Source organism: Budorcas taxicolor, chromosome 12 (assembly GCF_023091745.1).
Source record: "Budorcas taxicolor isolate Tak-1 chromosome 12, Takin1.1, whole genome shotgun sequence".
Classification (NCBI taxonomy): domain Eukaryota; kingdom Metazoa; phylum Chordata; class Mammalia; order Artiodactyla; family Bovidae; genus Budorcas; species Budorcas taxicolor.
The window spans coordinates 36,127,798-36,155,017 of NC_068921.1; the positions used below are offsets into that span (position 1 = coordinate 36,127,798).

Here is a 27,220-nt window from a genome sequence, read left to right on the forward strand (position 1 = left end):
GAAACAATCTCATTTTAGATAATGTTTAAATGGAAAAACAATTTTAGCTAAGAACACAGGCATGGACAAACTCCACCAATAATTTAAAAACTAAATGATCAAAACCATTAAAAATTTTTTACATTAACAAAGTTTAGTGTGATGATAAAATTAAACCATTTATGTGGTTTAAAATGAGCATAAAAAGAGGAGAAATCATTAAGAAATTATTAATGTTATTAAAGTTCTTAAACTTTCCAAATACCTGAAACTTACTTTGTGATTTTGCATATTTTGTCTTGTGACTGTTCATGCAAGCAGTTGAACAATATGGCTCCATATACCCATTAGGACCTATACACTGAGTCATATCAAAAAACCTGCACTGTGTTCGGCAACCAGTACAAGTGGTCAGTTTTCCATATTTCTAAAATTTGAAACATAAAAAGAAAATTAAGAATTTAACTAGAAAAGTATTTTTCATTATACTTTTTCTCTGTGTAAAACAATTTTGTTCATTTCTCATCAGGCTTAGTGGGTCAAAAGTCTTCATCTGAGGCTGAGTTTATTGCAATGCAGCTATATTAGGGTCAAACAAAAGTATGATCTAAGCTAAGTCTCCTACAAAAATAGTGGTTTTCCCTATTAAGTTAAACTAAATTGTTACACATAAGTAAACAGAAACTGAAAATCTAAGGCAAACTGTTTACCCGTTCACCATGATGACACACTTCCTCATCTTATGGTAGAAGAAATTAATGAATCCTAATAATCAAACAACTAAAGTCCTTCAAAGGAATAATCTGAAGATGTTAAATACTTTTTCCATTGAGCTGCTGCTATTTCAAGCACTCTGATACTTCCCTTAAAACTGATTTACCATGCTTCTACTACATTAAAACCTCATTCAACCAACATAAAACACAGAAACATTTACATTTTTTAATTAAAAAAAATTCAAAATTATTTTTGGTTATTAGAACTAATAATTAAGTTGATAGGTAATAATAAAGTCAATTGGGACAAACGTGAATACTGCCAACCCTGTGTAGTTGAGAGAACAAGGAGAGAGTGAAGGAGGGAAGGCATAGGAGGCCCACTCTGGAATCTACTGGACAAAAGCAGCATCACTGCACAGTCTCCAACACACCCAGAGGCTGGTGTGTCTATATACAAGAATCACCTTGAAGTCAACCAAACCTAAAGGCAAACCTTTAACTGCAACTTTTATTTGATGTTTTTTTCTGAGTGGTAACAGAACTATCATAATCAGTTACATCAAATGTCACATTTCACCACGCAAAGTAATCATCTTCTCAGTCCTCTGCATTTGCAGACACAAGCTCATCACATGGAAGGGACTTGAGCATCCGTCCTTCCACATGATGTTTAGATTGCTTCCCTTTTCTTTGCACCCAACACCATGCAGTACAATATGATGATATAAGAAGGCCTCAGGACATTCCATGGACAAATGAATAAGAGATGTCAGGGGAAAATGACAATCAGGCCAAAAATAACAAAAAATGAGCAAACTGCATGGATAAATCTCACAAATGCCACAGGATTTGAGAAAACAAAATAATAAACTGAAGGTAAAAACATTAGGCAAAAACAACAACACTGATAAAAGAGAAAAACTTCCTCAGCATACAATCAATGGAAAAGTTATGAGAAAACAGCTATTTACATTCCAGGAATGCATGTCATATTCATACTGGTTCCTTATTTACTCAAACAACACCTAGAGGAAGCCATAAACATTACTTCTCCAAGTGGAAACCAACTCATCTCCTTATTCAATCTCTGAAAGGCTTAAGAAAAAAAAAAAAAACCCACCCAGAAAAACTTATCAACAACAAAAGAATGCTAACATGGAAAAAAAAATAAGAAAAACTGCAAACCTGTTAAGTCTGATTATGATTCTCCCAAGGTTACAGGACAATAGAGGAAAAGGCTGGTTTTTTGTTTGGAACAAAATATATTTTCCTGGAGCCTAATATATACATTTTATATTGGAAGGAAAAAAAATCAGTAAGACAAGGAAAAAACAAAAGAATGTTTAAAATCTGGCACCACAGCACAAATAAGGAATACTAAAAATATCAGACACCTGCCATTGTGTCACAGATCTACACAGAGAAAAGCAAAGTGGCTCTCAGCAGTGGACGTAAGACCTCCACAAGGCAGCTCCTAGGAAGAACTGTCTTACCAACATAACTGAGGCCCAATCATCTACTCTAACCTACATTACATGTTTTAACTTATCAGAAATATCCTTCAAGTTGATAATGAGTTCACTGTCAGAATGGCTAAGTATCAATCATTAGTAACTTTAAGACATACCAAAAAAAAGTAAACCAATTAACTTGGGTCAAGTAAACAAGAAGCTAAGCAACTGATCCCCACTAAGAAATAGTTTTGTGTGAAGACGGTGAGAAAGACAGAATCATCAATACTGAGAACACTATAATCTTTACATTTGCCACTATTCCACCTAACGGGAGAGTATTAGCGAAAAAGACATACACTGTCATGCCACATTTTCTCTGCTTCCGATGTAAACAATCAACATAATCATATTTAAACCTCATGCTTCTATAAATATGCACTGAATGGTTTAAGAACAAAATTAAGTGAAATAAATTCACAATTATTACATTCCCCATTCAGGTATGGGGGAAACCTACTTATAAATTCAGTTAAAAAAATAAAAAAAGTACAAGGTAGATCTGCTTGAAACAGCACTGGTGTAAAAAGTAAAAATAATGGGGTGTTTATGGCAAATAGACTCATTTCCAGTCTACTCACTGAAAAAAAGTGCCTTATTAACCAACTCCACATGAATATAAAAATCCATCACATGATTCCAAAACTTTCCCCTATTTTTTCCTTTACTATGTAAGCAAAATATCTCATTTATTACATTTTTAACCAAGTGAGTGGACAGCAGCGACAGGTGCTCAAGCAATAAAGGCTGGATGGAGTTGTAACTGCGAATCTAACCCAGGAAATGGGCATGTGTGTGGCTGCACAAAACCAACTCCTGGCCGCATCCAGAAACAACTGAAAGCTAACTTGTGTCCACAACACCGCATAAAGAAACATACCCCTTCAAATTCATTAACATCCAACCGAACGATATGCAGCTTTGTTTTTCATTCCTATTAGAGGCAATAAACCACACTAGTTAGCAGAACACGTGACTTTGTCAAAAATAAAAATTCCCAACTTTTTATCTATACTGGCAGGTGTATCAATGTATCACAGATGTCAACCTCAAAAAAATTAGTTATTAAACACTATACCTTGCTACTTAATGCATTAATACCATGTGCATAAATCACATTTCATTTAATACTTTTAAAACTATATTTTGAATAACTGGTCCTATCTGTAATCATAGATATTTTCTTTATGCATCTAACAGCGTTCTGAGAATCCATCTAACCATGTTACCAAAGGAGTCCAAAGCATAAGAATAGTGAAGAACTAAATCTGTGGAAGAGAGGCAGTGGTAAACTGTCAACAATGACATGATATTATACTAATTTCTATACTAAGTGAAGATTAAGAGATAAATTCAAGCAAACCTTGTACTTCATTCGTTCAAAAAAAAAACCCCTGAAATTCTTCCTTCATGTTGCAAGATGTTTGTGCAGAAAAATAAAGATCTAAAAAATTTACACACCATCATGCTTGACTTTTCTTCACTATTATATAGTTTATAGTTTTTCTTTCAATACCTATATACTAGTTTTGCAATTTTTAGAATTTTTCTAATTTGACAACAGATGCTAAAAATAGTGAAAAGTTTGCTGAGCAAGATGGTATTTACATAGTATAAAATACATCCCATCAAAATAACTTATATATGGAGGGAAAAACAGCAACTGCCCTGGAGAAATGGGACAGCGCCCCCTTGACCGAGTGAGCCAAGCCAATGCACAAGAGCGGACAGCAGACATCACGTGCCTGCTGGTCTGACGCTGCACAAGAATGTGTACTGCTGCCTAGGTATTCGTGCCCACCATGCCCACCTCAGTGTGATCCTGAGAAAATAGCAGACAAACCTAACTCAAGGGCGCTTCACCACCTGTCCTGCAGTGCTCAGAAATATCAAGGTCACGAAAGACCTTGGAACCAGACAGACCAGGGACCAGTTCAGAAGTCCCTTATATAAAATGGTATAGTATGCACATCTCCCTCAATTATGTATAATAACTAAAACAATGTAAATGATATGTAAACAGCTGACAGTGTGTAGCAAATTTAACTTGTGATTTTCGGAAGTTCCTGGAATTTTTTGCCACACCCCCACCCCCAACACATTTTCAGTCAATTGAATCCACTAGATGTAGAACCTGTGTAATAAAGGGCCAACTGTATAACTCTCTAAAACATAGAAATTTTATATAAAAAGGACATTATGAAATGAGTAGGCAAAGCTATTAAAAGAGCTACTATGATAAATATGTTGATATACTCAAGAAACCCATGGAGGAACAACATGAACATAATGAGGCCAGAAATAGAGGACATAAAAAAGACCCAGACAGAACCTCTAGAGATGACACAAAGGCCAAGCCAAAAACTACACCACACGGAACTAACAGTTGGTTAGAAATGATGAGTAAAACCAATAAAACCAAAGAAAGTCTCTACAAGGAAGCAAGAAGGAAAACAAGACTTAAAAATCTTAATAAGTAATGAGCCACTGTGACCAGGAGCAGGAGCAGGAAGTCTAGCACACCTGGAACTAGGGTCTCAGGAGGAGAGAGGGAGAAACTGAAAAAAAGGTTTCTTTAAATAATGGCTTATGACTCTGGATTAGATGTTATATAAATCTTTTTTCCAATTTGCTATAACAGACATTAACAAACAAATTTTCAATAAAGTCTATAGATGAACCAAATAGCAGTATTAATTAAAAATGTCTTATTTTGATTGCTGTACTACAATTTTAATTACTGTTAATTGTATACATTTATTATTCAAATACTAATTTACTCATGCAGCTTAACAAATATAGATTTGGAAACAGTTTTTGAAAGAAAGGGGTTTTTTTCCCCCTCTTTCAGGTAGGTCCAAGAGAAGGACTTTTATATTCTACATTTAAATGCTCACTGTGGTCAAGGACTATGAGTTAAAAATCTGTATCTTAAACTAATGTTTAATAACATAAATACCTAAAATCAATAGAATACATTACAAGAAAACACACATAATATTTAGTGAAATGAAAGTTTGTTTGTCTGAAGAGATAAAGAAAATGATCATCATCATGACAGATTTTAAGTTCAGAAACGTTAATATGCTTCCAAATGGACATGATTCTCAGACGCACAGTAAGGCAGCAGCAGCATGTGTCATGTGGAGGCCATGGCCAGGCCACACTCCCACTTACCTCAGGCTGCGTGAGGAAAGAGTCTGGTGTGTGATCTCGAACCTCCTTCAGGAAGCCTGGATGGCTACCTACCTAAAAGAAGATTTTAAAAGGCTTTATTTATTTAATTATTTTTTTAACTGAAGGATAATTGCTTTACAGAATTTTGTTGTTTTCTGTCAAACCTCAACGTGAATCAGCCATAGTTATACATATATCCCCTCCCCTTTGAACCTCCCTCCCATCTCCCTCCCCATCCCACCCCTCTAGGTTGATACAGAGCCCCTGTTTAAGTTTCCTGAACCATACAGCAAATTCCCACTGGCTGTCTATTTTACATATGGTAATGTAAGTTTCCGCATTACTCTTTCCACACATCTCACCATCTCCTTCCTTCTCCCCATGTCCATAAATCTATTCTCTGTGTCTGTTTCTCCAAGGCTGCCCTGCAAATAAATTCTTCAGAACCATTTTTCTAGATTCCATATATGTGCATCAGAATACAACATTTATCTTTCTTTCTGACTCACTTCACTCTGTCTAATAGATTCTAGGTCCATATAAAAAGATATAAAGAAAGGCTCCCAGACTGAAAGGTCAACCAGCAACCTGTAAAAGCTGATTTTTAATTACCTATTTCATGACTTAAAACAACCTCATTCAACTTTACAAACACCTGTCTGCTCTATCCTAGTGCCAATGCCCAGCTTACAGAATAATTATTACATAACTTAAATGATCCTATAAAAAAATAAGGCCCAGATGATGGTCACTATTTTTAACTAAGGTATGTACATTATTTTAGACATTGATGCTATTTGCACACTTAGTAGTCTAAAAGTCTCGCTTTAATATTCATTCTGCTGCCTGCCATATGGGAGACCTGGGTTCGATCCCTGGGTTGGGAAAATCCCCTGGAGAAGGGAGAGGCTACCCACTCCAGTATTCTGGCCTGAAGAATTCCATGAACTATACAGTCCCTGGGGTCGCAAAGAATCGGACACTACTGAGCGACTTTCAGTCAATCAATCTACTGCAGTAGTCTGGAACTGAACCCAAACATCTCTGAGCTGTGCCTGTGCCAGGTTATTCACCATCGGTTATCTGTAGCAGCAAAACAATGGAGATAATATGCAATACCATCCACAGCAAAGTAACCAAATAAACAACAGTCAGCCCAGTGTTGTCTCGTATACTGGTGATCACTGGCTTTTGGGAGGTGAGAGGAAAACCATAATCCACACGGCACCAGCATAAAATGAACATGAAGTCGGGGAGGGAGACACGGATGCACTCCATTACTACAATATTGCCACCACACAAATACAGTCATGGAAATAACTTCAAGAGCACAGATAACATTAAAATTTAATAAAATAATTAGGAATTTCTAAGTTTTAAGTATTTATTTTCTTTGTTTTCAATACTCTGTCTCCCCCTCCACCCCAAATACATTATCTTTAAGCTCTTACTCCCAATGAGACTGTATCTGGAGTAGGGGCTTTAGGGAGGCAGTCAAGACGAAATGAAGTCCTACAGGACACTCTTTCTCCTGAGCACAGAGGAAAGACCACATGAGGTCACAGAGAGAAGGCTCCCTACAAGTCTGGCAGAGCGGCCTCACCAAAATCACCCTGGAAGGGCACCTTGATCTTTAAGCCGCCAGAACTGTGAGAAAGAAAATTCTTGGCTGTCTGAACCCCTCAGTATTTTGTTATGGCAGTCCTAGCAGATTAATACAAATGAAATTTATAAGTTTCTCAAACTTAATTTTTAACCAGCTCACAAAATACCTAAAAACTAAGCCGTGAAAAAGAGAAGAATAAGGAATATATTGACAGGGGATGCGTCCAAGATACAAATGTACAGTAAAGCACATACAGTATGCTCCCTTTTGTACAGGAAAAAAAGAGAAACTAAGAACAAATTATTTCCTTAATTTTTCAGAAAGAACAGAAAATAGAATACTATTAAAAATTGATATGTATAAAGAATAAGTAGGAACCAACAGACGAAAAAAATGGGGGCCAACTTCTGACTTTTGAAATCATTAAAAAATAAACTAAATCAAAACATCTTAAATTTCAAATTAATATTACAAATGAAATAAGATAATCATTCCTAAGCATTAATAATCTGAAAAATCATACCCCTTTCCACCACCCCCAAAAAATTCAAAACAAGAATCACTTTGGTAAGCATTTACCTATGGTAAAATCACAACCTTATTTCCAACCATCTACATATATTTCCACATTTATCTGAGATAAGGTTATCTCTAAGATGTTAATAATGGAATTAAATGAGATCCCAAGATAAATCTAGTTATTAAATGCTGTTAAGGGTAAAACTATCATAGCAATTTAAAAACACACTCAAACCAGTGGTGAATTACCTGCTTGTATTCACTGACACAACTCTGGCAGCAAAACCTCTTTTGCTGACCGTCAACGACCAGGACATTGTTCCCAGCTCCTTTGCTGGGCAGGTACTCGCCACATTGCTCACAGCAGTTCATTATAAGGCCATTAGCCATCCTGTATCTGTTAAAGCAATGGTCACTGCACAGCTTATGAGTCATGTTTTTAAAGCTAACTTCATGGCGAATCTAAAAGAAAAACAACAAGCAAAATTTTAAAACACAAATTAATACACAACATGTAGCTTAAGTCACAAGGTGCTCCAACAGAAAGAAAATGCCTCTTTTTCTATGTAAGGCTTGTTTAGGAAAAGGGCAAAACAAAGTACATTTCACTTCTAAACTTTTTTTTAACAAACACATGGAATACACGTATGGCAGGAAGCAGGGAGGACCAGCAGGATCATAATACAAACTTCTCTAAGAGTTCTCTATAAGTGATAGGAAGCAACCCAGTCTGGGTAGTATAAAACTTCTAAAACAGATTGGAAATCTTTAGCTAAATCCAAACGGAAATATAAAGTACATTGCTATACAGAATAGGGATAACTATTATAAATAATTCAAATAAGGATGGATACACAGATTTCTTATTTCATAAAATGCCAAAACCATAATATATTTTTAATGAAATCCTCCAAAATATCCCCACCACTTATTTCACTGCTTAGACATGACTGTTGCCTCTTGTTTGAAGTTTAGCACCATTTAAACACTATGGTTTCGTCTGTGAGTGCTCCGAACATCAAGGAAAAAGTCAACTGATGCTATATTTCAATTTTTTCATAACTGCATAAAGGGATAGTTATAAGACAGATTTCATATACCCTCACTTTTAAGAAAACACACACTGATGATATATCGTTAACAGTTAAAGTAAAAAACATTCCTATTAATCAGAACTAAGTGATAAAGCACAGAAATACAAACCTCTGTTAGTTTACCACAAATTGTACATCTTGATTTATTCAGAGCTCCTTTAGTAGGATTCTGTTTGTCTTCATAGAGAGACAGACAAGATGTGCTACAGAACTCCTGGAAGGATTCACTCGAGTCCACTTGAGCAACAATGGTTCCTTTCATTGTAGTTATATCTCTGAAAAGCAGCAAAGTCAAGCTCCACTTAAAAATAAATCAAATACAAAAAAAGTAAGTGACATTTTTAACTTCCATAAATTGGAACCATTTTTAGATTCATTAAATCACCTTTACTATGTAAAAACTCTTGGTTCAGAAAAATATGATGAACACAGAAGCTTGAGAAGCAGTACTATTAAACCCCAGCCACCACTCAATTCATCTTCAAGCTCCTTAACAAGGCTTTCAGACACTGGAAACACTTTAAAAAAAAGTTTTTGTTATAAATGTGGAGTTTAATGTCAAGGCCTAATTTACTGAGGTATAAAATATGATACCTAGGCAATTTTCCTCTCCAGGTAAGCAGAAAGCATGAGGTATCTAGGTCACAGGAATACAACATTCTTTTAGAGCGCAAAAGTGAATTTAAATACATCCCATAACCCAGAATAACCCCACTGACCATTCTGTACAGCTCTCAACTACAATTAAAATGTTAAGAAACCACCACATTGATGACTTTCAAAATTTTCCTTTAATTCTGAATTTTCAGGTCTTATACTACCGTATGCAAGTGTATTACTGTAAAGCAACCAAAAAGTGTATAACAATTGCACCAATATTTGAATTTACTAAGCTTACACAGGGCACTCAGCCCTTCCCAAATTTCTAAGATCTAAAATATCTTCACAAACATGGGCTGCTCAAGAGATGGTACAGAAAATCCATCTGCTTGACCTTGTACAAAACATGCCATATTCATCTTATTTTTAACTAGTGAGGCCAGACATAGAAACAGCAGGAGAGGATTCACTACAAGGCTGTCAAAAAATTGGCACCTGAGTCGACGAAAGTTGAGTATTAAAAAATGACCTAATGTTTAAGATAAATATAAATAAATGCATACAATAACCAAAGTTCTGCCAATTTTAAACAATCAACATGAAAGTACTCTAAATTTTGACCTATTTTAATACAAAACTAGTCACACATAAATGGCTTAAGAACTTTATCGGGCTAGAACTAGTTTCTTATAATCAGTAATGTAAATAAACATGTATGTATTTTTTACAAATTCAAGAATTCCACTGGAGATCACAGATATATTTATTACAGGGATCAAGGATCTAAATCAACCCCAAACCAAAGCCCAACCAAGTAGGAGGCTCTTATTCCTAAACCACCTCAGCTTGACAGACAACACTCTAGTGCTCTACAAATTTTAGTCTGGCTTAGCTTCTGCATTTTCAAAACATGGTGATTCACCTCTAAAACAATTTTTCTCAAATTTTATATCACCAATATTCAACCACATAGAAACATGTTTAAAGGTAAACCTTACTTTTTACACATAACACAAAGTTTCTTTGGAGCAGGCTTGTGAGAGAAGGAAGAAAGGCAGGTGGTAGAACAGAAGAGGTGAGCTGATCCTTTTCGCTGATAAGCTGTCTGTCCCTTCTGCAGAGGTTTTTTGCAGTTTGCGCAAGTGACTTTAACTGGTTTAGTGGGTTGCTGTTGGGCAGAAGGCTGGAAAATCTGTTTAGGAAGCGAGGCCACTGGTGATAAAGAATCCACCCCTGGCTGTTTCTGATTACGGGGAAAGGATGCTGATTGGGAGATCCAAGAATCTAAAAAAAAAACCACACACACATACATTGAAATTTGTATCAGAGAAACATTCTGTACATTTCAGACATCAGGAAGGTACAGTACAGCGGACGGTCAAAGGCATAGACTTTGGAGTCAGCAAGGGTGACATGCAGGCTTCATTACCTACCAGCCCAGGAAGTTACTCACTTGGCACCTAACTCGTCTCTCAACTGCAAATGGAAACTTTAAACAAGATAATACATGGTTTAAAAACCATGTATGACTGACATATAGGAAGCACTAAAAAGTATTAGCCATTAGTTATCAAACAGGAAGAACTTACAGAATATGACTTTAAGCAAGGAACACATATATCAACATAAAAGTATAACAAAATCTTGACCAACCAGAACCTTTGACAAATATAACATAGGTTGGATAAAGTTACAAATGATTATACTCAAAACATATTTCTAGGAACTTTCCTTGCAGTCCAGTGGTAAGACTCCATGCTTCCACTGCAAGGGGGCATGGGTTTGATCCTTGGTCAGAGAACTAAGATGCCACATGCTGCATGGCACAGCCAAAAAAATTAAAAAAATAATAAAAAATTTAAAATAAATCTTTCTGAGAACAGCTTTTCCATATACATGTTTCATTCTATAGCCTCCAAGTACATCACATAGTATCAAAGAAATCAGAGTGTTACACAGACGTGGGGACCAATACACCATCACCCAGGGGTGCTGCCCCTGCCAGCAGCACAGCATACTGGGAATGGCACTGAGAGCTGGGAGCCCAATGCTGGGGAGCAGAGGTCCACCCCTCTCTCCTTCACAGTCTGCTTCAGTGGGATGAGCAGTGAGTTTCCAGCCAACCACTGGTCACCGCTCCACAGCCTCTCGATGCAACACCACTGTGTGTGTGCGTGCTCCATTGCTCAGTTGTGTCCAGCTCTTTTGCAACCCCATGAAGTGAGGTCGCTCAGTCGTGTCCGACTCTTTGCGACCGCATGGGCTGGAGCCTACCAGGCTCCTCTGTCCATGGGAATTTCCAGGCAATAGTCCTGGAGTGGATTGCCATTTCTTTCTCCAGGGGATCTTCCCAACCCAGGGATCAAACCCAGGTCTCCTGCATTGTAGACAGACGCTTAACCGTCTGAGCCACCAATACTGCAAACGTTTTGCATTTTGAAACTTTTCATGATATTGCTTCTAACTTCTACTACTTTGTCCTCTTGTAATATTTTTCCTTTCGAGCTCCTTGTGAAATTTGAACTTCCATACAAAAAAGATGTCCTTTCATATGAAAAACAACTACAAATATATCCAGAGTATAAGGACATTTCTTTACTACCAAAACCTTAAAGAGGGCAAGTTCCTGGTTCTGACCAGTCCACGGACATAATGGTTTCCAGGGGCTACATACATTGCTATTCAAATTTTACCTAATCCACAAACCCCTCCAAATAAATCCATACTTGATACAGAGAGTAAACAAAGTGCATTTCAGAATCCTGTCACCCTGACACCATGAGGGCCAGTTTTAATGAAGAGGTAAAAATACTAATGAACACGAAGAATGCAGATCACTGAAATGGCAGTTCCATCTCATGAAGGGCCATCAGACAAAAATTTTATTTGAATATATGTTAGAAGGAATAGCTTTTACAACATAAAGTGGCTCCTTAGAATTTTCAACTCTGTAGGCTTCTCATTTGAATATATACTTAAAGGAACCTATTTAAACCTAAAATCATCTATTAACTTGACATTGAAAAACGGCATTTTTTTTCAATTTGGTTTTAGGCCCTGTAAACTAAACACACAGTAGCTCCTTTTATCTATATTTCAATTCTTACATTTCCCCTACTTTCAAATTTTCACCTCCTCCAACATCAACACACTTTTAGGAATGGAAGGGATTTAAGCATTCTGTCTGAAGCCTCTGTTTTACACAAGGAACATCAAGGAACAGAGGTTAATTTACCAAAGTCATCATTAGTCTAAGAGCCAGCATAAACAGCTAGGATGTTGTAATTATCCATTACAAACAAAGACCGCAGATACACACAAGAGCTAATCCGTAAACTCAGGAGCAAAAGGTGTATCTGTCTGGCTTTCTGATGTGCACTTGACATTCCCTGACTCAGCAACAGTCCTAAAGTACTAGGGGTCCCAAGACACATGGATAAGAATATTCTTAAGAGTTATTTTTTTGTGATCCACACAGTCAAAGGCTTTGGCATAGTCAATAAAGCAGAAATAGATGTTTTGTAGAACTCTCTTGCTTTTTCGATGATCCAGCAGATGTTGGCAATTTGATCTCTGGTTCCTCTGCCTTTTCTAAAACCAGCTTGAACATCAGAAAGTTCACGGTTCACATACTGCTGAAGCCTGGCTTGGAGAATTTTGAGCGTTACTTTACTAGAGTGTGAGATGAGTGCAATTGTGCGGCAGTTTGAGCATTCTTTGGCATTGGCTTTCTTTGGGAGTGGAATGAAAACTGACCTTTTCCAGTCCTGTGGCCACTGCTGAGTTTTCCAAATTTGCTGGCATATTGAGTGCAACACTTTCACAGCATCATCTTTCAGGATTTGTAATAGCTCACCTGGAATTCCATCACCTCCACTAGCTTTGTTTGTAGTGATGCTTTCCAAGGCCCACTTGATGTCTGTCACATTCCAGGATGTCTGGCTCTAAGTGAGTGATCATACCATCTTCATCGTGAAGATCTTTTTTGTACAGTTCTTCTGTGTATTCTTGCCACCTCTTCTTAATATCTTCTGCTTCTGTTAGGTCCATACCATTTCTGTCCTTTATCGAGCCCATCTTTGCATGAAATGTTCCCTTGGTATCTCTAATTTTCTTGAAGAGATCTCTAGTCTTTCCCATTCTGTCATTTTCCTCTATTTCTTTGCACTGATCACTGAGGAAGGCTTTCTTATCTCTCCTTGCTATTCTTTCGAACTCTGCATTCAGATGCTTTTATCTTTCCTTTTCTCCTTTGCTTTTCACAGCTATTTGTAAGGCCTCCCCAGACTGCCATTTTGCTTTTTTGTGTTTCTTTTCCATGGGGATGGTCTTGATCCCTGTCTCCTGTACAATGTCACGAACCTCTGTCCATAGTTCATCAGGCACTCTATCTATCAGATCTAGTCCCTTAAGTCTATTTCTCACTTCCACTGTATAATCATGAGGGATTTGACTTAGGTCATACCTGAATGGTCTAGTGGTTTCCCCTAGTTTCTTCAATTTAAGTCTGAATTTGGCAATAAGGAGTTCATGATCTGTGCCACAGTCAGCTCCTGGTCTTGTTTTTGCTGACTGTATAGAGCTTCTCCATCTTTGGCTGTAAAGAATATAATCAATCTGATTTCAGTGTTGACCACCTGGTGATGTCCATGTGTAGTCTTATGTTGTTAGAAGAGGGTGTTTGCTATGACCAGTGCGTTCTCTTGGCAAAACTGTATTAGCCTTTGCCCTGCTTCATTCCATATTCCAAGGCCAAATTTACTCCAGGTGTTTCTTGACTTCCTACTTTTGCATTCCAGTCCCCTATAATGAAAAGGACATCTTTTTTGGGTGTTAGTTCTAAAAGGTCTTGGAGGTCTTCATAGGGTTGTTCAACTTCAGCTTCTTCAGTGTTACTGGCTGGGGCATAGACTTGGATTACTGTGATATTGAATGGTTTGCCTTGGAAACAAACAGAGATCATTCTGTCATTTTTGAGATTGCATCCAAGTACTGCATTTCGGACTCTTGTTGACCATGATGGCTACTCCATTTCTTCTAAGGGATTCCTGCCCATAGTAGTAGATATAATGGTCATCTGAGTTAAATTCACCCATTCCAGTCCATTTCAGGAGGCAACAGTTAGAACTAGACATGGAACAACAGACTGGTTCCAAATAGGAAAAGGAGGATGTCAAGGCTGTATACTGTCACCCTGCTTATTTAACTTATATGCAGAGTACATCATGAGAAACGCTGGACTGGAAGAAACACAAGCTGGAATCTAGATTGCCAGGAGAAAGATCAATAACCTCAGATATGTAGATGACACCACCCTTATGGGAGAAAGTGAAGAGGAACTAAAAAGCCTCTTGATGAAAGTGAGAGAGGAGAGTGAAAAAGTTGACTTAAACCTCAACATTCAGAAAACAAAGATCATGGCATCTGGTTCCATCACTTCATGGGAAATAGATGGGGAAACAGTGTCAGACTTTATTATTTTGGGCTCCAAAACCACTGCAGATGGCGATTGCCGCCATGATATTAAAAGACGCTTACTCCTTGGAAGAAAAGTTATGACCAACCTAGATAACATATTCAAAAGCAGAGACATTACTTTGCCAACAAAGGTCCGTCTAGTCAAAGCTATGGTTTCTCCAGTGGTCATGTATGGATGTGAAAGTTGGACTGTGAAGAAAGCTGAGCGCCGAAGAATTGATGCTTTTGAACTGTGGTGTTGGAGAAGACTCTTGAGAGTCCCTTGGACTGTAAGGAGATCCAACCAGTCCATTCTGAAGGAGATCAGCCCTGGGTGTTCTTTGGAAGGAATGATGCTGAAGCTGAAACTCCAGTACTTTGGTCACATCATGCGAAGAGTTGACTCATTGGAAAAGACTCTGATGCTGGGAGGGATTGGGGGCAGGAGGAGAAGGGGACGACAGAGGATGAGGTGGCTGGGTGGCATCACCGACTCGATGGACATGAGTCTGAGTGAACTCCGGGAGTTGGTGATGGACAAGGAGGCCTGGCGTGCTGTGATTCATGGGGTTGCAAAGAGTTGGACATGACTGAGGGACTGAACTGAACTGAAGAGTCATTTAAATACTAAAAACTGGAATTGAACTCAATAGAGAATTAACAAAATCAAACATATACTCTTGATATGGTCAAAAGTTAAAGATCTACTGTTTATTTAAAGGAGTGGGAGGAAGGGAAAGTGTCCAAAGCTAGACCTATCCTGCAATCCCAGGTTACAATTAAATGTACCATCCTCAACAGTAAAGATTGCACACTATGTTCTTTTTCATACATTTTTAATATATTTAAAATTATAAGAGACAAATAGCTGTTTGAAACTAATTTGACTATTATCATGTCTTAAACTTTTATGTGAGCCAGAAGGAAAGATATTCTAATATACAGCTGATAGCTGTTTAAATTGGTAAAACCTTTCCAGAAGGCAGCATGACAAACTATTTCCACAACTTAAAAATGCTCTCACAAGTTCACATACACGTATACACATCAATGACCTACCAACAAATATATGTAAATACATACAAGGGGAAATGGCCTTGGGAGACATTAGAATTTTTCAAAACTGAGTATTAAGAAACATACTTTTTTCAAAATCACTATAAACCAGAACCTTTTTATAACCAATGATCTTTGTACAGATGGAAGCAGTGACACTCTGTGATCCAGTAACTTTACTTCTAGGAGGAGTAAATGCTAAGAAATCATCAGAAATTTGAGGGGAAAAAAGTTCATCATATAATAACAACAGCAAAAAAGAAAAATGGTGTAAAAGCCAAATATGGCGACTGGTATAACAAAATCCACTGTGCAGTCATTACAACTTCCGTGTATAAACAATTTTAGTGTTATGAAAAAATACAGAGCCACATTACGTGGAGGGAAAACAAGAAGGAACATTATGAAGAAGTGCACTCAAGCAAGTTAAGAAATACAAAGGAGCAAGAATGACAACCAGCCACTCAAACCATTATCAACAGTGGTAGGTAACCTTCAGTTAATCACCTTATATGGGTTTCTCCCCCCTATTTTTTAATTATGGATTTTCCAAATATTCTTCAGTAATTAGACATTACTATCATAACCGAAAAGAATAAGTAAGAAAAACAACTAGCATTTCACAAAACATTCTACACAGCCTCGGTTTCAGTAATTTCTTATTATTCCCCACAATCCTAGGCTGACAAAGTTGCTAACAAGCTTAAAATTATGAAGCCTAAGAAGAGAAGGTACACAAGAGACAGGCAGGCCTCACATGGTCAGGAAAAGCCACAGAACTCTTCTCACAGCTTCCAGAGTATAGCTGCCTGCAGAAAGTATTTTCAAATAGTCAAGACATTTACCAATCTTTACATATTAAAAAAAAATTAGTGCTATTAAGTAACAATTAAAATCAGACAGGCAGTCAAAATTAAACACAAATCTAAATGCAACTATACATTATATTGCTCCTCACATGTACTAAGTATCTTTTCATTCTCTATTTGCACATTAAAACCATACCATTAAAAACACGAGAGCATAAAATGAGTACATGACAAATAGGATGCCAAATTATTAGATTTGAGCATAGTAAATATAAAGAGTATTTTGTTCTGATTAATTTTCTAATACTCTACAGAGAAATATTACATACATAGTTTACATCTCTTATTAGTTAAAATTTGAAACTTGAAAGTCAATAGAATTAACACACCTTACATGAGTAAACTAACCAAAGTAGCACCAATTAGGACAATGAAAGAAGAACCTGCCTGTAAACAACCCCTAAAGGGGGAGCGGGAGAGGACCCTCACTGCTTACCAGGGTTGTGATGAGCTGCAGACTCTCCATTCTGAAATGCATCTCCTGCCACATTCATTCTACCAGGATTGAAAGGTCCTACTGCAGTCTTGGTCTGTGAAGTTAAAGACGGGGTGTATGTTTGCATATTAACACCAAAATTACTTGACTGCAGTCCATTAGAGACATCTCCCAAGCTGGCATTCTGCAGAGATGTTACGTGTGTGATCATCAGGTTCATGTCTCTCCCGTCAGTGTGTTCTAACTGGCCATCACTCACAGAGCCAACGCCTGTTTCTAAGGTCGTAACGTTAGCGATCTGAATCTCAGAGTCTGGTTCTGTGGTGATACCACTATTACCCATTCCTGCATTTACCTTACTTCTTGAAAAACTGGAAGGGGAGAAATCCACATCATTGGTTCTGTTTTTAGACTCAGATGGTCTCCGTTCAATAAAATTGGAGGAATTTTTCTCTTGCCCTTGATTTGTTTCCATATCCTCCTCATCATCAATGACGATCGTCTCACTTACACTCCCCTTCTGAGAAGCCAATTCTTTTGAGGAAGGAAGAATTTTGGAATCATTTCCTGGCATCTCTTCATTTTTTGATAATGTAAATGTTATGGTTCTTTGATCAGCCACCACTGGTGCACAAGGAGGAGGTGGTTGTACTGGTTCAATAAACACAACATCATCATCATCTTCCACTGATGAGCTCTGAAATTTATTAGATCTATTCACTAAAGGATTAGGTGGCCCACTAAACGAATTTCCTACATCCGTGAGACTAGCTGCCATGGCCGTCCTCCCCAACAGAACAGGAGTCTGATCAGTCACTTCCAATCCTCCTGCTGAACCTGTGTCCATGCCAAAGACCCTGTTAAGGAGAAGGAAAAAAGACACACGTTACAAATGTCAGTATGTGGCTTTTGATGCAACTCAAATTCAAAGAATTTTTTGAAGGTACTTTTACTTTCTTTCTTACTCTAAGTGACAACAATTCTTATCGATGATTCAGGAAAAATTTGATATCCATTCTGTGATCTTCCCTCAGTCACTAGTCATTTCATATAGTTTAACATGTGATATAAAAATAACTTGTAATATAAAAATACAGGTAATTATGTAATTTTCAAAGAATATGCAGTATATTTGTAACCTTCTCTTCTCTACCACTGCCTACCCTATAAATTTTAACACTGAAACATACATAAATCGTTCCACACACATGAATAACAAAATAACAAATCTGATCACGACAATCTCCTCTTGATATTTATCCCATTTTTTCACTGTACTGAATCAAATGACATGATTTAATCTCCAACTTTCCTTATCTTTTTTTAAATCCACTATTCTCACATTCCCTGGCTCCCATGTAGCTGCGTGATTAAATCCTTCTGAGAATCCGAAACTTTTGTCAACTGTACCCACAAAGCGTAAATGCCCACTGCTCTGCCCTTCGTGTCCATCTATTGGGCTGTGTAACAGTCCTGACAACATCAGATACTAAGCCCTGGAACCTGTAACTGTTACCTCACATGGAAAAGGGGTCTGTGCAGAGATGACGAGGAGAAAGGACTTCAAAATGGGCTTAGCTGGGTGGGCCCTGTACATACCTCTCTTGTACCCCATTAAGAGGTAGAGGAGACAACAGGCACCGAGACCAGAGGTGGCTGTGGAGAGGGAACGACAGCCCAACATGTCACAGCACCAAAACCTACAGGAGGTGAGGAGTGAGCCCTCCCCAGAGCCTCCCAGGCAAGCTCAGCTCTGGTGACACCTTGGCTTGAGCCCCAGGCCACCAATTTCTGACTTATGACTTCCAGTTTTAAACTGCCAAGTTTGTGATAATTTGTTACAATAGTCCTAGGAAAATATTATCTGCCCCTTGGTTACATCTTCAATATAACCCTGATACAGCTGTAATATTTGTCCCATGTTCATGACTTAGAAACTGTGGCTTAGAGACACTAATTAACCAAGTCACACAGCTAGAATGCATCTCCAGGTCTTCACCGCAACAGTCCAAACTCCTCATGACTCTGCCACAGTCGATTCGTATTTCTGAGCACCTACTACACAGGCAGAGCTGTGCCAAAGCCAACAAGACAGCAGCAAGTTAACAATAAAACAGTTAGAAAGGAGAATAATAAGTTACTGAGCAGATAGACGATGAGGTGATGGGCACGGATGGTAGCAGACCCAGTCCTGAACATGGATCACCTTCATCTCAGAGGCTAAACTGGAAAAAACAACAAGGAGGGAAAATGCAGGGTGAGTACAGACTGCAGGTCAATTTGCAGAAAGACAGACAGGACCGTGAAGTGGTTTGTACCCTACACCTTCAAAGGAGACAAGACTGCAGCTCTCCAGGTGTGGAAACCTGGTCTAAGGGCCCAGTGGAAACTCTGAACGGCCTGGTAACCCTTCTTCTCTCATAAGGCCACTCAGCCCAGTCTGAAAACACAGAAGCTTACAAACACTGCTTCATCTATACAGCCGTGTGCTTACATTGCGACAAAAGCCTCTGAACAGAAGACAACCACCCTAATATAAATAATTATCACGCTGACAGACGGCTGACAGGGATGGAAAAACTATTCACTGTGTGTTTTGGTGCACTTTCTGAATTTGTGAGCATGATTTCTCACTTATTAAGTTAAAATTTGAATTTTAGAAAAAACAATGGGTACAGGATGAAGAAAAAAGACCAAAGACCTCTGTGAGCAGGTGACACTTCACTGAGACCTGGAATGACGAGCAAGAGCTAACTGAGAAACTGGAGTGAGGGCAGCTCCCAGAGAAGCCCAACAGGAACAAGGCTGACACTTCCAGCACTAGGGTGAAGGCCAAACATGACTGGAACAAGGTCCAGGTCCATGGAAGGGAACAGGACAAGAGGAGATACAAAAACAAGCAAAGAACTCACCAAAGTCAGCAAGTCAGGTTAATAGTTGCATTCAACAAAGATTTATGGAGCACCCAGTATATACAAGACACAGTCTGAGGCATTGAGAAAAATCAATAAACCAAACAGGTCAACACCCCTGCCATCAGAAATCACGAACCTGGGAGTCACTTGATGGTCTAGTGGTTAGGACCCGAGGCTTTCACTGCCGAGGCCTGGATTCAAGCAACCACCAGAACTATTCTAAAATTCCACAAGCCAGAAAAAAAAAAACCACAAACGTGTGAATCACTATGCTGCACACTTCAAACTTTTAGAATATCATGAATCAATACTTGAATTAAGTAAAAGCAGTAGCTCAGATATATAAATCAAAAGAGCCCAAGGTTCCGAGACAATGTCAGGACTCAACACACACTGCACAAAGCTTGGCTCCAAGGCTTCCCTTGGTGCTCTAGTGGCTAGGATCCACTGGCCAATGCAGGGGACACAGGTTCGGCCCCTGGTCTGGGAAGATCCCACGTTCGGTGGAGATTCTGCGCCCATGCTCTGCAACTACTGAGCCAGCACCATAGAGCCCACAAGCCACAATGGCTGAAGTCCACACTATAGAGAATATGCTCCACTATAAAAGAAGCCACCGCCATGAGAAGCCCACATAGCACAAAGAGAGAAAGCCCACACAGCAATGAAAACCCAGCACAGCCAAAAATAAATAAATCTTTTATTTTTTTTTTAAAAAAGCTTGATCCTACAACTCTTTTCATTCTTCTTGTTTAAGCTGTTTGTTTCAGCATGGAAGACATGCTAATATTAGAAAATGAGAAAAGACACATTTATATCTGCTTTAAGGAAAATAGTTAATTTCATTTAAAAATTTAAGGGGTGACTATTTTGCCTTACTCAAAGACCTAAAAATTATCATTCTAAGCTCTAAGACACTTTAACTGTTATTATTATTTTTTTAGCTGTACCATGCAGCATTCAGGATCTTAGTTCTCCAACCAATGATTGAACCCAGGCCCTTGGCAGTAGGAGTGCAGAATCCTAACCACTGGACCACCAGGGAACTTCCCTAAGACACTTTAAATACACTTTCAAATATTAAAATATATATTGTATTAACCTAATAAGGAAGACCTGTTTATGGTAAAACAACAGCATGTGCTGGGAGAAATCGTCACATCAAGCCCTTCACTTAACTTTAAGTAAACATAAAAAATTTTTAACCTCACTACAGAAAGTTTTAAATGCTGAAATAAGCTGAATAACATTTGATTCAAAATTGTAATAATTGATTCAATTAGGTTCTCTTAAAATACAAGTACATTCATCCAGTAATAGTTAACATGTATTTAATACTTATTATGAGCCAAATACTCATGATGATTAAACATTCAAGCAACCCAATGAAAAGTAAAATCATTATCTCCCTTATACAGATTTTTTAAAAATGCAATCATCTAAAGTAAACTGCCCAGGACTTCCCTGGTGGTCAAGTGGTTAAGAGACATCACTGAAGGAGGCATGGGTTTGACCCCTGGTCAGGGAACTAAGATCCCACATACCACAGACAAAAAAAAACTAAAAGTAAGCTGCCAAGACCACAGTGAGAAAATGGGAGAGGTCAGGATCTGAATGTTCATAACTACTATATGTTATTAAGTATTAATAATATAGCACAACTCTTATTAATTAAAAAAAAAAAGACCACACCATTCAATAAAAAAATAACCAAATCAGTATGTGAAATATACAAGTATCAAAAGGAAGAAATATCAAGCCCAAAGTGCCTGGGTAAGATGAGATGTAACACAAATGGAACTGACTTGTAGTTAACATCTATCTGTCAGAAGCAAGGAAGGATCTTTATCAACATAACAATTTTCAGAAGAATGTGGTGTAAATCCACTGAACTTAGGGAATGCAAAGGCTTTTAAAGCACGAGTTTCTTGGATCTTTTCTGTATTTCAGCATACCTAAAACAAGACGACAATTTCTGGGGCTTAAGACAGAACTGAATCCCCAGTGCCCTCTGGTGGCCATGAGGTGTCCCCTCATGTCTCCTCCCAGTGTGTGGAGAGAGGAGAAGACTTCCCTTGCTGCACAGTTCTCATCTCCTCATTTCTCCTAACAGTGTAACTATGGGGAGAGAAGACTTCTCTTAACGCACAGTTCTCTGCAGTAAATCCACGCTTCAAAACAGAGTAATTACTCAGCCATAACAGTTCTTTCCAAATCCTAGATTATAAATGTGGTCACTTCTATACGCCAGAGAGAATATGCTTCAACTACCACTCACTGAGCCCTATGAAGAAAAGACAATCTAATTCAAGTTGGTCTCTTCTACCTTATCCAAATAAAATCTATTCCCTTCAGCCACTTTTCTATACTAAATCAATTCTAATTATCTATTTAACACCAAGTAAATAACTTCACTTTTCTGGGCTTCAATTTTCCCTAAAATAAATGGCATTTATTTTGCAGTTTTTCTTAGAATTTAAAAAGATAACTGAATGTGAAAATCAATTAACACATTGTTAACTTGTAACAATCACCAGGCAGTTTTGTCTGTACCTGAAGATTTCGGTTAAGTTTCTAATTCATTTTTAGGCTTCCTTGTGATACTGCTTCACTGTTATGGACCACATGCTTGTGTCCCCCTTCAAATCCATGAGATGGTATAAGGAGGCGATTAAGTCAGGAAGGTGGGGCCCTCATGAGTGAGATGAGTGACTGTTTCATAAAAGACATCAGAAAGCTCCCTCTCCCACCACAGGAGGACCCAGCACGAAGAGAGAAGCCTGTCTGTGAACAGGAAGCAAGCCCTCACCAGCACCTGGTCTGCAGAAGCCCCAGCCATGGACTTTCCAGCCTCCAGAACTCTGATTCATGAAAGTCTATTATCTCTGGTACTTCTGTTATACCAGCCCAAGTGGACTGAGACAATCATCATAAATTATAAATGCTTTCACAGCTTTACTTGGTCTTTGATTCCATGAGAATCAATTAACCCCAATAGTTGACGTTCTCATGAAAAAAAGAAAAGGTAGTTAAAAAATAAAATGTTTGGGACCTCCCTGATGGTTCAGTTGGTTAAGATTCTGTGTATCCAATTCAGGGGACATCAGTTCTACCCCTGGTCAGGGAACTAAGATCCCACATGCCACATGGCATGGCCAATAAATAAATAAAATGTTGACATTCACTACAATAAAGTATTAGTAGTTGCTAAGAAAAGCTAGTGAACTTTCAATGAAAATCACAAAGAAAGCATTTCAAAATGATTCAAGAAAAATATTCATTCATCATTTTCTCACTGATTAGCCGGAGCTTTCTAGGTACCAAAGGAGGGGCAAAGAAAGCTAAGGTAAATTCATCTCTAGTAATAGTAAAGGCTATTATTCAATATGTGTTTATGGCATCTATAATAGTTCTGAGACAGTATGACAAATTAAACTTTTTAAAAATAAAAATCCCTGGGAATTCCCTGGTGGTCCAGTGGTTAGAACTTTACACCTAACCACTGCCACTATCTAACCCTGTGCTTCCAATGCAGGGGGCATGAGTTTACTCTCTGGTTAGGGAACTGAGATCCTGCAGGGCCTGTGGTGCAACCCACAAAAAAGTAAACAAACAACTGGAGAGGGTGTGGACAAAAGGGAACCCTCCTATATTGTTGGTGGGAATATAGATTGGTGCTGCCACTATAGAGAACAGTATAGAGGTTCCTTAAAAAAAAAAACTAAAAAAAGAGCTATCATATGATCCAGCAATCCTACTTCTGAGCACGTATCTGGAAAAGACGAAAACTCAAACTAGAAAAAATATATATGCACCTCAACGCTTATAGTAGCACTATTCACAAGAGCCAAGATATGGAAGCAATCTAAGTGTCCACTGACAGGGAAATGGATACAGATATGGTGGATACATACACAATAAAATATTACTCGGTCAGAAGAAAGAATTCACATCAACATAGACGGACCTAGAGATTATCATACTAAATGAGGGAAGTCAGATGAAGACAAATGTCATATGACATCACTTGCAGAATCTAAAAAATGATACAAATTTAGACTCACAGACACAAGATAAACTTAGTTACCAAAAGGGAAAGGGGGGTGGGGGTGGATAAATTAGGAGTTTGGGATTAACAAATACACAGTATTGGGATTTCTCTGGTAGTCCAGTGGTTTAAGACTTCAACTTCCAACACAGTGGGTTCAATCCCTGGTTAGGAATCTAAGCAGCTAAGATCCCACACTGTCTCCTCGCCAAAAAACCAAAATATTAAAACAGAAGCAATACTGTAACAAATCTAGTAAAGACTTTAAAAATAGTCCACAGGAAAAAAAAAAGTCTTAAAAAAAAAAAACCACATAGATACACACTACTATGTATAATATAAATAAGGACCCACTATAAAGCACAGGGAACTACAGTCAATATCTTATAATAACTTATAGAAAAGAATACAAATAAGAATATATATATATAACTAAAATCACTTCACTGTATACCTGAAACTAACACAACACTGTAAACCAATTATACTTCAATTAAAAAAAAATTAACCGAACAAAAGTCCTGGAGATGAAAAATTTAACAGCAGAAATGAAAAAAGTCACTAGAGGGGATTAACAGCAGATCTAAGCAAGCAGAAGAAAGAATCAGTAAAATGATAAGCAGAATAATTAAAATTATCCAGTCTGAAGAGCAAGAAAACAAGAATGAAGAAAAATGAATAGAGCCTAAGAATCTGTGAAACACCACTATGAGCACCAATATATGTAACAAAAAGAGACAGAAAAGAACAAAAAACACATCTGAAGAAATAATGGCTATGAACTACCCAAATATGATGAATATAATGAGGATAAACACATACACCCAAGAAGCTCAATTCCAAGATGGCCATACCAAGACAGTAATAATCAAACTGTGGACCCAACAGTAAAAGATAATTTTGAAGTAAGAGAGAAGTGACTCATCATATGCAATGGATCCTCATCACCAGATTTCTCATCCAACATCATGGATGTGAAAAGCTATGGCATGACATTTAAAATGGTGGGGGAAAAAAATCTGTCAACCAAAAATCCCATATCCAACAAAATATTCCTCCAACAAACATGAGAAGTTAAGACATTCCCCAAAAAAATAAAGGCAAATTTATTACCTGCAGACCTACCCAATATGATATGCTAAAGGGAATCCTTCAAGCAAAAATACAAACTACAGAGTAAGTTGAAGCTGTAAGAAATACAGAACACAAATGAATACATTAAAAAAAAAAGGCAACAGGAAGCCAGTACGAATGTACCTTTGGTTTATAACTACTTATTGCCCTATGATTTAAAAGGCAAAAGCATAAAACAGTAATTATCAATATGTTAATGAATACATATAAAGATGTTATTGGCAACAAACCTAATGTAAAGGGAAGGACAGAGATGTGTAACAGGCAGAGCATTCACAGATTGTTCAAATGAAGAGTATCATTCCTAGTAAGCTGTTGTAATACTGATTCTTATTTTAATCCTCAAAGTAACCATTATAAGAATAATTATAAACTATACAGGAGAGAAAGAAATCAAAATGGTACACTAGAAAAAATTAAACACAAGAGAAAGTGATAATAAAAGAAATGGTGGGGGGGTGAGGATTTAAGACAAACAGAAAACAAGTCACAAAACGGTGGACGTAAACTTCTCCTTACTCCTTACTAACAATTACTTTAAATGTAAATAGACTAAATTACTGAAAGAGCTTAGGCTGGATAAAAAGACACACATGATCCATCTATATTCTATCTAGAAGAGACTCATCTTAGATAAAAAAAAAATACAACGAGGCTGAAAGTAGGATAGAAAAGATACCCCATGTATATAATACCCAAAAGAGAAATGCAGTGGATGTGTGGATATTGGACAAAATAAACTTTAAGTCAAAAAAGCTTACAAGAGGGTTTCCCCAGTGGCCCAATGGTAAAGAATCCATCTGTAAATACATGGGACACAGGTTCAATTCCTGATCCAAGAAGATCCCACATGACACAAAGCCACAAAGCAACTACTGAGCCTAGCTCTAGAGCAACTACTGAGGCCTGCACACCTAAAGCCTGTACTTCACAACGAGAGAAGGCCCAAGCACCACATCTAAGAGAGTAGCCCACAGAGCATCAAAGAGCCAGCACAGCCAAAAATAAATAAATAATTTTTAAAGCCCTGATTAAAAAAAGAAACTTTGGAAATAAGAAAATAATCATAAGACAAAAGAAAACAAAAACACAACATATTGAAACTTAAGGGATGCAGCGGAAGTTTTACTCAGCAGAAAACTTACTGCTATTAACACCTACATTAAAAATCTCAAACCAATAAAGTTTACACCTTAAGAAATCAGAAAAAGAGCTAAATAAACTAAAACTAGCAGAAAGAATGCAGTAATAAAGATCAGTGCACAGATACACAAAACAAAGAACAGAAAAATAAAGGAAGGGCCTCCCAGGTGGCGCTAGTGGTAAAGAATCTGCCTGCCAATGCAGGAGACATAAGAGACATGGGTTTGATTGCTGGGTCTGGTAGACGCCCTCAAGGAGGGCATGACAACCCACACCAATATTCTTGCCTGGAGAATCCCATGGACAGAGCCTGTACAGTCCATAGGGTCACAAAGAGTTGGACACGACTGAGGCAACTTCACACACACACACACACACACACACACACACACACTCCAGTACAAAATAAAAAGGGGGGGGAATGAAAAAAAAATTTTAATAAAAGAAAAAATAGAGGAAACAAAAAATTACAAATATGTGGCTCCTTGAAAAAATTAACAAACCTTTAGCTAGATTGACAAGGAAAAAACTCTCCAAAGTTCTTAAAATCAGAAACAAAGAGAATTCTCTGGTGGTCGGGTGGTTAGGACTTTGCCCTTTCACTGCCAGGGCCCATGTTTGATCCCTGGTCCAAAACTAAGATTACACAAAACAAGCAGTGCAACCAAAAGAGAAAGAAATTGACATGTGACTAGCAGAACAAATATAAAATTGTTTTAAAAAAATCAGAAATATTAATAAGGTATCACTAGTGACTTTATAGAAATGAATGAATATAATTTTGCAATTATATGCCGAAAAACTGGACAACCCAAAATAAAAAAATTTTAAAAACAGGTAAATTTTTAACACAAACTACAAAAATTGACTCAAGAAGAAACACAAAATCTGAATTATAACATGCAAAGAGACTGAATAAGTAATCAAAAAATCTCCCAATAAAGAAATCAGGACTAA

The 27,220-nt window shown here is 37.6% G+C and overlaps 1 protein-coding gene across 4 annotated transcripts in view; it reads right to left on the reverse strand.

Annotated features, from left to right (window-relative positions):
- The window catches only part of ZMYM2 (zinc finger MYM-type containing 2), a 64,994-nt gene that overhangs the window by 27,866 nt on the left and 9,908 nt on the right, over nt 1-27,220 (reverse strand). For 3 of the 4 annotated variants that reach the window (XM_052649939.1, XM_052649940.1, XM_052649938.1), the window contains 6 exons: nt 17,024-17,880; nt 10,204-10,489; nt 8,715-8,880; nt 7,761-7,973; nt 5,387-5,458; nt 256-406 (listed from right to left, as the gene is read on the reverse strand). In XM_052649939.1, the coding sequence (XP_052505899.1) occupies nt 256-406; nt 5,387-5,458; nt 7,761-7,973; nt 8,715-8,880; nt 10,204-10,489; nt 17,024-17,870 (1,735 nt within the window). In that variant the 5' untranslated portion in view covers nt 17,871-17,880. The remainder of the gene's footprint in view (nt 1-255; nt 407-5,386; nt 5,459-7,760; nt 7,974-8,714; nt 8,881-10,203; nt 10,490-17,023; nt 17,881-27,220) is intronic. The other variant, XM_052649941.1, reaches the window with a different exon arrangement.